General features: G+C 37.0%; 1 protein-coding gene across 1 annotated transcript; it reads right to left on the minus strand.

Annotated features, from left to right (window-relative positions):
- Window positions 1-2,685: 2,685 nt before the first annotated feature.
- nudt9 (nudix (nucleoside diphosphate linked moiety X)-type motif 9) lies at window positions 2,686-9,351 on the minus strand. Its single transcript, XM_020922679.2, has 8 exons — window positions 9,142-9,351; window positions 7,637-7,921; window positions 7,157-7,246; window positions 5,801-5,887; window positions 5,615-5,726; window positions 4,392-4,538; window positions 4,236-4,320; window positions 2,686-3,390 (listed from the first exon to the last, which is right to left on the minus strand). Exons 1-8 carry the CDS (start codon window positions 9,318-9,320, stop codon window positions 3,245-3,247), a joined length of 1,131 nt encoding a protein of 376 aa, XP_020778338.1. The 5' UTR covers window positions 9,321-9,351; the 3' UTR covers window positions 2,686-3,244.
- Between the last annotated feature and the right edge of the window lie 2,485 nt (window positions 9,352-11,836).

The following is an 11,836-nucleotide window of genomic DNA, read 5'->3' on the forward strand; positions in this document are numbered from 1 at the left end:
TGTTTAAGACGTTAGAATGAGCCATCAGTCTTTATTCATACTAAGATCCTTAAAACCACACACTAAATATTAAAGATTAGCTTTATCAAGGTAGATTAAAAAAAAAAAAAAAACTTGCAGTAAAAAATAAATTTTTAACTGATGCAAGGTAATTTGGGTCATTTCACCTGGAAGCCTGAGGGCCAAGAAAAATTTGTCTGAGGGCCGCATTTGGCCCCCAGGCCATAGTTTGGGCATGCCTGCTGTAAAGTAACAAAAAGGACTGAGAAACAGCAAGGATTTTCTCAGAATCAACAACTGAAGCACCAAACTATTACTCATCTCAGGTAAAGTTATATATTTTGTTCTGAATTTTCGAACAATGTCTTCTTCATTTAAGTCCCTTCTGGATTCAAATAGAATATAGAAGAGCCTGGCTGTTCAAGATGTTCAAGCAATGAATCTTTCATATTATGCTTAGTCTATTTTACTTTTTATTTATTCAGATTATTTATTGCACAAACAAACAACAAAAAAAACAACAACAAGCATTCTTACTTACTAATCACCATGTATCCCAACCATAAGCCATGGCTAAATGTTGAGGTGCGATCCCTGATAAGAGCCAGGAATACTGCTTTTCTGTCTGGAGATGAAACTGGACTTAGAGCTGCAAGGAGGAAATTAGATGCTGGTATAAAGAGAGCAAAAAAGAACTATGCTATGAAGATTCAGGGTCATTTTTCAACCAATGACCCTCGGCAAATGTGGGCAGGCATCAGAGAAATAACGGACTATAAAAAGAAGGAGACAGAATGCCCAGGGGACCCTTCTCTCCCTGATGCCCTCAACAACTTTAATGCACGGTTTGAAGCTCTAAATACATCCTCTCCTTCCAGGTTCACTGTAACATCTAGTGACCCCACTCTCATTTTAACAACCTCGGAGGTGAGGAGAGTCCTGCAGCAGGTGAATCCCCGCAAAGCTGCAGGTCCAGATAAGGTGCCCGGGCGAGCTCTTAAAACGTGTGCCCATGAACTCTCTGAGGTACTAACTGACATTTTTAACACCTCCTTAAGACAGCAAGTAGTGCCAAAGTGCTTCAAGACAGCTACCATCATACCTATCCCAAAGTGCAGCACAGTGTCAACCTTGAATGATTACCGTCCTGTGGCTTTGACTTCGACTATTATGAAATGTTTTGAAAGGCTGGTTATGACAGAAATAAGGAGGTCCATAAACGTGGCTGAGGACATACATCAGTATGCCTATCGTGAAAATCGTTCAACAGCTGATGCTATATCTGGACTGGTTCACATAGCTCTAACTCATCTTGAAAAAAGGGATTCTTATGTTAGACTCCTTTTTTTGGATTTCAGTTCTGCTTTTAACACCATAATCCCACAGATACTGGTAGACAAACTCATTCTCCTGGGCTTAAGCAGGACACTGTGCAACTGGATTTTGGATTTCCTCACCAACAGGTCACAAGCTGTAAAGATCCACAACATCACATCTTCCTCCATCTGCATCAGCACTGGCTCACCCCAGGGCTGTGTTTTAAGCCCCCTTCTGTATACACTGCTCACTTACGACTGTGTCACTCACTATTCTTTCAATCATATAGTGAAGTTTGCTGATGACACAGCAGTGGTGGGGCTCATCATGAACAACGATGAGTCCAATTACAGGAGGGAGGTCTGTCAGCTGGAGGCTTGGTGCAAAACCAACAATCTGTGCATCAATATAAAGAAAACAAAGGAGATGATTGTTGATTTCCGCAGGAAACCTAATGCCCCCCTCTCCTCTGTACATCAATGGAGATGCGGTGGAGATTGTTTCCTGTCTTAAATACCTGGGAGTCCAAATCATGAATAGTCTCAGCTGGTCTAATAACACCAGTTGCATTGTGAAAAAGGGACACCAACGCCTACACTTTCTTAGGCGCCTAAAAAAAGCAGGTGTGGGCCCCTCTGTCCTGAAGGCCTTTTACAGGTGTGCGGTGGAGAGCATCCTCACCACCAACATGACTGTGTGGTTCAGCAGCAGCACCAAGGCAGAGAGGAAAGCTCTGCAGAGGATAGTTAGAGCTGCGGAGCACATCTGTGGCTGTAGCCTACCCTGCATTGAAGATATTTACATCAGCAGGTGCAGGACAAAAGCCCACAGCATCATGGAAGACTCCACCCATCCAGCACATGAACTTTTTACAGCTCTCCCATCAGGCAGAAGATTGCGCCACCTACAGGCCAGGACCACGAGACTACGGAACAGTTTTTATCCTGATGCCGTGAGACAGATTAATTCTGTCAGAAAAAACACTACAAAACAGCACTGACTTGGAACGCACTTTAGAAAATGGGGGCGGGTTGACATACAATATTTTTAACTATTTTATTCTTGTTATAACTATTTATTCTTATTATAACTATTTGTTCTTATTGTTATCTGTGCTGCTGTTGACCTGGACCTGAGTGCATTGTTTCGTTTCTGTGTATTTTATACTGGAATGACAAATAAATTTGATTCTATTCTATTCTGATTCTATTACTTTGAGTGGAGTTGCCTCACCGTAAATCTGACCTGTACATTTGGCCCGGTGGCATAACCTGCTTACCTCCAGAGATATATGTTTCACAGTGTGTACAGATAAATATGACAAGGCGACAGGCACTTCACCAGAGAAATTACATAATGCACCCAACATTTTACTCCAATTTTAAAGAATATTTATTTAAAATCAGAGGCACATGGCAAGAAATTTATGCTATACAATTAGTGCAAATAATGGTTGGATGGATTCATGGCATGCATCAGAGACGGATATACAGAGATGTGAATTTAAATATAACTTCAGCAAGTGCTTAGTAAAGCTTACAATTTGACTGATAATTATATACAATGTCTTCCTCAGAATCTTATACAGTGCGATTGATAGGCTATACCCGCATCAGAACAAATTATCTGAACGGCCAATACTTGTACAGTGCATTGGTAAATGGTTAAACTGTGATTTTTTTTTTTTTACAATTAATAATATATTGCACGCTTGGTGAAAAAAAAACAAAAAAACAAACAAAACAGTGCTTCCAAACTGGACAGTGATTTAGCAGTCACCAAGTCAAGTCTGTTTCAGTGCTAATGAACTTGCTTTTTTACTGAGGTAATTGAAAATGAAAGAAACTTCATTTAGAATTGAAATTAACTTGAGAACAACATATACATATATTTGGGTAAATGTAAAAACATCATTCAACTAAATCAGCTACCAGTGAGCCTTCCTCTCTTTTGCCACTCGCTCCAGGAAAGAAGAATGGCTGGCATAGAGTGGGAAGGACGAGTCAACATCCACCCACTGCACTTGTCCAGCATCGTCCCCCGCCTGTAGGGGCAGCTCACTCACACTATTACCTACAACACACAAAAAATAGCTTTTCAAGTGGCACTTCATGTGTTTCTGTCAGTAGAGATTAAAAAGTGCACTATTTAACTTCTCAGGTGGATAGTCAGGCATCTCCATGTCTCCATGGAGATGTTATTGCCTTGCCTGGAATGTACCACAGTATGGCCTAAAACCTATTTATGTCCATAGTAAGGTTGGTAAAAGTATCGAAAATCAGATACTAATCAATACTAAAACTAGTATTTAGTAGTAGTAATTAGATACTTATTGGAGCACGTACTGATCCAAAAAAGCCACATTTACAGAACAGGAATAAACCTTTCCTGAATAACTTTAGAATGATTTTGAGCTGTATCAGAGCAAGTATAAGAGCAAATAGACTAATATATGCAAAAAATGGACCACTATGGAATCTACCTGGACCACTGAGGGATTACACAGATATAAGACCACATGCAAATACAGAAAAAAGTACTATTATTTAATTTTGATAATGACATTTGATTGAACGGCTTTGAGTACTGAGTCTACCTTAGTAACAAAATCACATTTTTGTATCGTAATAACACTAGTTCATGAAGACAAGCAGGTTTTGACACCAGGTCAAATTACAAATTAGATCTGTGGAGAGGCAACCACAGTAAAAATGCATGTTTTTAAGATAATTCTGGAGCAATAGTACCTTTAACTACCTTCAAATTAATAAAAGCTAATTAAGTGTCATATCATTCTGTGAGACATTCCAGGCAGAGTGATAACATCTCCATGGACCCAAGCAGGACAACAGAGAAGTTACATAGCGCAGCTTTATTTTTAATCAGTCACGTTTTTTTTTGTGACATTTTCTTTTTACCTGACTCATCATGGAAGCTGACCGCTACAGTTTCCATCCAGGCGTTGTCTGTGTTTCTTGGATCATCTACATAGCCTTTGTAAACCTAAAAAAACAAAAATAGTTACAAACTGCAATAGACCATAGCATTACATGTTTTATGAAGAATTAGTTCACCTCAAGTCCGGCTGAGCTAAAGAGCTTGGTTATACGCTCATGCAGTCCAGTCTTGTCTGATGGTGAGATTTCCAGGGAGTTTAGAGCTTCTTCAGAGAATTCTCGCTGCAATGTGAGTGAAATCTGCTCCCCTGGGTCGACCATACCCTATAAAGAGAACACATTTTTACACATAATTTTACAGTCAAACTTGGCTGAACAAATAAGGGTAATGGAAAAAAATAGTCTATACAAGTTAAAACAAGCTGAATATAGAGACAGTTTATCAGAAGATATTTTGTTTTTATTTATTTTTTTAGTTTTCAATAATTTTTATCTATCTGCAGGGTGAAAACTGCCCTTGATAATTAACTTAATAATACCCAATTTGCATATTCTCTAACCTGAAATAAAAAAAAAATATATTGAAAACACAACAAAACAAGTCAGATAATCTAGGCCTAATAAGTAAATAAATATAAATTTGCAAAAAACAAAAATTCCACCTATTTGCTGTTGTTTATATTTTACAGTTTTTACTATTTTATCAGTTGTTTAGTCGATTAATAGGTTGATGGTGTTTTAGTTGACTATTAGTTTATTTATATGGACTACTGTAGCAGAAAGGAAAAGTTAGAGAGTGAGTTAGCTGAAGATTTGGTATTTTTTGGTATTCATAGGCAAATTAAACTCATGATTCACATGTTTAATTTGTCTTAATATAAATCCAAAAACAATACATGCCGTAAATTCGGGACTACAAGCCGGTACTTTTTTCTCACACTTTGAACCCTGCGGCTAATAAACGATGCAGCGAATATATGGATGGGTTATTTGTTTGGCACACTGTAAATTTATATAGTTTGGCAAAACAGTGGATGCAAGCGGATCCCACCTCTGTGACAAACTGACTAAAAAAAGACGTCAAAAGCTTTCAGAGGAGATAAAAGCAGATGACCCAAACTTGAAAACATTCTTGAAGTCGTGGACACCTGCGGTTTATATTCAGATGCGGCCTATACATGTACAATTTTAAAATTTTGTTAAAATTTAGTTGATGTGGCTTATATTCAGGTGAGCTCAATAGTCCGGAAAATATGGTAGTTTCCTAGTACTGCATAAATAGTTGTTTTAGAATAAACTCGTTCAGGTGAAGTCTTGTGATTGCAGTTTGGGTCAGAGACATAATACTTGGATAGCTCTTGCCAAGCCCCCTTTTTAGTGTGTGAAGAGAAATCACAAACCCCAGGTACGGCCCACTCGCCACAGTCCTTCCTCTTGATTGACACAAACTGCAGAATGGGACGTTTGGAAACTGCATGTGTCATTTTGGCTCCTTTTGCATCCACTTTCCATCTGCCAAAGAGTTAAATCAGATATTTAGGCTAAAAAAATGTAGTATTGTCTAAAGGACTTGTTGAATTGGTTACCTTGTGACGATGGGGTCTGCAGCATGATTTGGCCCCCAGCGCCCAAGCAGACCTCTGCCTGTTACCCCTGTGCGCCCTCTGGGGTTTCTGAAAATTATAACAAGATAGTTAAACAAAACACTTGCTAATAAACCTGTCACAATAATTACTATATTGATTTCTTTGAGCTATTTTCTTGTGCTCAGTCTTCAAATTATTCTCACTAATGAGCAGAGGTGGGAAGACTGGCCAAAAATTTTACTAGAGTAAGAGTAACATTATTTCAAAATAATATTACTCAAGAAGTGCAAAGTAGTGGTCCAGAAATTACTCAAGTATTGTTCAAGTAAGATTGAAAGAAGAACTGTCAGGCTGTAACATTTGATTTAGAATTTGAAGTCAGTTTAAAGGAATGACACAAAAATGAAAAAGCAAAATCATATCTGAAGAAACACAAATGACAAATTGTCAACATAAATCTTTTATCACTTTTAGAAGTAAGAGTACTGTTATTTTAAATACTACTTAAGTAGGAGAATAGTAAAAGTATGGTCTCTAAAAAAAAACAAAAAACTACTACTTTCTTTAAAGTTATTCAAATAAATATAACTGTGTACGACCCAAGTCTGCTTTTTCTTACAAGTGTTGTAAAGGGCTAAATAATTAACATCTCTATAATTATAGATACTGAAAAATTACTAGTTATAATTATTAGATTTTCATTGTGCTAAAACATGAATATTATTGCATCTAAGAATATATTATAGATCACTGTATTGATGCATTCAACATAATTATTCTAATAGAATGCACAATAAAAATATTTTGGACATAATTATTTTAGTAGGGCCGTAACAAATGTTTTTTTTAAATAATCGATTAAGTTAACAATGATCATTCTTTTAACAATTTAATTTGTTGTTTAGATTGCGAGAATCCTGTGAATATGAGATAGTTACTAAATTTGGAGCAGATGAAATGCTGCCAGGAAAAAAAGAAAAAAAATCAATGTGTCCTGTGTCACATGCCTTCCTGAGTCATAAAAGCACTTCTCTCAGAACATAGCATGTTTTGGAGTGTGTGTTTAGTCCAGATAATGATTGTTCAGTATCTGAATTAGTTTAGTAATCATTTAACTTGTTTCAGCCTTAAATTCATGTTGCATGTTAGGCTAATAAACCAACTATATTACTTTTCTATTAAGTGAGAGATATTAACAATGAATTATGACAGAAAACAAGACCACCACCCTTTAGAATGACACACATAAAACAAGCCTATCTCTGGATTTCACAACAGGCCTGAGGTATTTCACTTAGACAGAGGGTAGGTAAATATAGTACAAATAGAGTACAAAATGTGGGTTTGTATACTCACAGAGGCTTTCCACTTTCCACTCTGTAGTTTCCTTCAAAACTTCTGCGGTCAACATCACCATCCAAGGCATTGAATTTAGGGGAAAACGTCCTGCAAATGCGTAAACGCAACTCAATCAGGAATCTAGACTGACTTGTATAACAGCATACAAGCAAGTAAATATTTGCTTTAGGATTGTCAAAAGCATGGAAAATCAGATAATAATCGATACTGAAACTATGAACTAAACTAAACTATGAACTTTGGAGCATGTATCGATACTAAAAAAGTCACATTCACTGGACAGAAATTAACTAAAAGTATAAGAGCAGATAGACTAGTTTACACCCATGGACCACTATGGAACCTACCGATACATATATAAAGCCACACTGATTTAATGTTGAAAATCACATTCTATAGTCTAAAGAAAGACTGTTTCTAATTATCATGGTGGTATCTGTATTGAGTCTACTCCTTAATATAAAATGTATGTCTTACCCAATTTCAGGATCTGCCCATTTTGGCTTTTTGGTGACAGCAGGATTGGTGTGGCTGACAGGGCTGTACTCTGGCCAGTTCTGACTCCACTGCACCTTGTCATCTGGCACTGGGAATCGCTTCACCTGAGACCCTGGGTACTGGGGGCATCTGGATTTCACATGAGGCACACCTGAAGATGTCATGATGATAGGATGCCCGGTGGTGTAACAGTGATATTTTGGGGTAGAATAAAACTGACAAGCTCTGTAGCGATTGTCAAGTGAGTAGGAGATGGCTGATGGTCTGCAAAAAATAAAAAAAAAAACACAAAATTCAGTATGAGCCTATAGTTATATAGCCTATTACAACTTCGCAACGCAACAACTAAATGTAAGAAATACCAAAATGTTTTGTTTTGGTATGCAGTAGTCATTGCAAAGACGCTTAAATGTGTATTGAGTAACATTTCTTGCTGGTGTTACCTAAATTGAGATGTTATTGGCATTTTATTTATTTACATCTTGTGTTTGTTTAATTTGTTTTTACTGCACAAATACAAGTTGTGCTCATAAACATGCATTATTACTGAGAGTGGGTCATCTCTCCGCAGATCTTATACTGGTGCTGTCACTTGCTTGTCTTCATGAAGACTGACTTATTTAATCAACATTCCAGGAAAAGTAAAGACATCTTCATGAAGACAAGACCCTCCAGCAGACAAAAGTGAAAAAATGAATAGCACACTCAGATGGCCAATATCCAAAAGCCCTTTATTTTTAAAAGCACAAAAAAAAAAGGCTTTTTTTGCCGAAACATTATTTAAAAATAAAGGGCTTTTGGACATCACCCATCTGAGTGTCCTATGCATTTTTTCACTTTTGCCTTCCTGCTTTTTGCATTTGCACCTCTACAAGAACTTTGGTGAGCGTTTTCTGTTTCAATTGAGACTCTCCAGCATAAACATTAAAATGTCTATTTTATTTATGTTTGTTATAATGTTTAGACTTAGACTTAGACTAGAAAAACTTTATTGATCCACAAGGGAAATTATTTGGACACAGTAGCTTACACATCACAATATAATATAATAACAAAGAGTAAAAAATAGAAATTGTCGTAATAAATTCAAAATAAGCAGCACAAAAAGATAGCAAGAGACAGGTGTCAAATAAGGCATAATTATATAAACGTGTATGTACAAGTCAAAATAAAATAGAAATAGAAGTAAAAAAATATAAAATCTCAGCTATATACAAGAGGTCATAGGAAAACAGTGCAACAATGATATGATTATTGACAGGACAAAGTGTTCTCTGTTACATTAAGGTGAGTTGTTGTACATTTGTAAGGAGTATGGATGAATAGTTTGCAGCTACTCTCTGTAATAGCATGAACATAATTAAGCAAAGTGGGAAATAACTGGGGAAAAAAGCTCGCAACAATAAGGCTAAAAGACTCACTTTGAAGGAAAATCATCATTATCAACTAAACAGCCTTGTCTTAAGACCAATAACACAACATACCGAACTTCCACCGCGCAAATGTGACGAGGCAATCCGAAGAGAGCGAGTGCTAGACGAATGTGGCCGATCCAGAAGCGCCGCAGTGACAAGTGGATCATTCCTGGGTCAAAAAAATGAATCAATAAACTGCCCAGCCCTCTGTGAAGCAGCAGAGTCTGCAGACAGAAACAGGCCCTCATGGAGCAAACAGCACCGTAACCAGGAAGTACGCGGGGCACGGCGTCATGACGAAAGCCGCAGGGGGCGTGGTCAGTACGTTTCAAAATGTTGCTGACAATATCTCAATATCTGATAGATAAAAATAGAGCTAATTATCTGACAGATCTGCTTTTCAGGAATGTTAATCGTGTTAAAATATGAATATAATAGAGTCAAAATGTTGAATATGCAGCCCTTCCCCTCACTGAGTTGGATCTAAAGTTCAGTTAAAGCCTCAATATATGGATCTAGGTCAGACCTGGGTATTGTTTTTTTTTATTTAATTTTATTTGTTTTATTTCTTTTATTTTTATTTTTTTTCATAAAGTATAAAAATACATCAACAGTGTCTCAACATCAGACATACAAGAAATGAATGAAAGGGAGTAGAAAGAAGAGTCATCTTATGTTACCTCCCCCCTTTTCCCTTTTCAATAAACAATAAACATCAACACCTATAGTTACTTTAAAACATTTCAAAACAGTGTGAAGAATCCCTCAGTCGTCCAGGAAGAATCCATAGCGAGGAGAAAATTCAGTTTGTCGATTGGACAAAAGTTAGTTTGATTGAAGACGTTTCGCAGCTCATCCAAGCTGCTTCTTCAGTTCTGGTCAGATGCTGGTGGACAGTTTCTTATATCTGTCTGCAGGGAACTAACTACTCTGAAACTAACATATCTACTTGTTTTCTGTTAGTTAGTTAGTTAGACCTATTGACCTGTACTAGGTGTGGGTCTAATTAGCATAACAATTCAGGGCCATAATGGGTGCTCCCTCACCTCTGGACCTGACCTGGCTACACCCGTTGTTCTCTTGTTTGTTTTGACTTAGGTTTGAGGATGGAGTTGTAAATAGGAGATAGATGGGGTCTGAGGCCTCCATTTCTGTTTAGAGAAAGATTCTCTTCCATAACAAAAATGGCTTCTTTCACTTCCCTCTCAAACCAATTATTTTCTCTGGCTAAAATCTGCACCTTGCTGTCCTCAAATGAGTGGCCCGTGGCTTTTAAGTGGAGATGTACAGCAGACTGAGGTCTGCTGCTCTCTCGTCCGTGTTGGTACATCCTCTTGTGAAGTAGCTGTTTAGTTTCTCCATTGTTGCATTCACTGCAGTCTTCACTGCACTGAATGGAGTAGACCACATTGCTTTGTTTGTGGTTCAGTGTTTCGTCCTTTGGGTGGACCAGTTTCTGTCTTAAAGTAGGTTTGAAATAGACTGGGATCTCATGTTGTCTAACTTTTTTCCAGTCGACAAACTGAATTTTCTCCTCACCATTTCTCCAGTACATTTCAGTTCAGGCACAATTATTAATCAATTGCAAACAGAATCTTCCCTATTATGCACAACAAGTTAGTATTCTTTTTCATACATACACAATGCATTCAATTTTATGTGTTTTTAAATGCCATAATTGTACTTGATTCTTTTATATCTTTGTTGAGACTATTCCATAATTTGACTAATTTCAAAGCGATACTTCGCTCCATAACCTTGGTTCTGAATCTGTGTTTTTTAAACATGTAGATTTCTTTTAAATTGTAGTGTTTTGTTCTCATCTCAAACAGTCTTTAAATATTTACAGGTAATACATTGCACTTTGCTTTATACATGACTTAAGTAAACAATATCATGCATTTTCAACACTTTAAGTTGAACAAATAATGGGTTGGATTGCTACCCAGCCCTAATCAATGCCACATACAGAACTTTGGTTGACTCTGACCGGCCCATTTAAGTTCATTTGGAATTACAAAATAAACATATTTTATCATTTTACCTCATGCATGGACTAAAGCTGCATTGCTTTTATATTAGAGGTGTTTTTAAATGACATTTTTTGTAAGGCAACCTCACTTTTTCATTGTTTAGTCATAACATAAACCAGTCTTACCAGCTTGTCAAAATAATGCTATTTACTGCTTCTTCTTTTTTTTAATAAAGAAATGCAATTAATATTATGCAGAAGAAGTATTTTGGCCTGGCCCTCCATATTATTTTCTGTTTCTTATGTGGCCCTATGGAAAAAATAATTGCCCACCTCTGATCTAGGGTCTATAGTCCAAAGTATATGTCAGTGGGTGACAAACACAGGGGCAGTAAATATTACAGCTGCAATGGGGAGTTGAGGCCACTAGGAGGCGGTGAAGACCCCACAACATACATTGGCTCCATCGGTTTCTCCTCTTAGCTTAGTCTAGGTCAATATAAACTAGAAGAATGTCAGTTAAAGTATTAGAATAATTGTGGACCTTTAAATGTAATAAAACATTTATACGGTTGAAACTTTAAATTAAAGTAACAATGTAGGTCCACTATAAGTATTACGCTGAGTGCTTCACAGTATGTATGACATAACATGTGGCACCCCAAGCAAGTGGCAGCAGCGATGACCAGTAAGTGAATAAATGAAAAATAAACAAGTTTAATATCATAATGTGTGGAGCATTCCAGGCAAATAAATATCAATGTCAGGTGGCAGATTATTAATTTGAAAAGT

The sequence above is a fragment of the Boleophthalmus pectinirostris genome, unplaced genomic scaffold, assembly GCF_026225935.1.
Source record: "Boleophthalmus pectinirostris isolate CB_2022bp ecotype Guang Dong unplaced genomic scaffold, ASM2622593v1 HiC_scaffold_17, whole genome shotgun sequence".
NCBI lineage: Eukaryota > Metazoa > Chordata > Actinopteri > Gobiiformes > Gobiidae > Boleophthalmus > Boleophthalmus pectinirostris.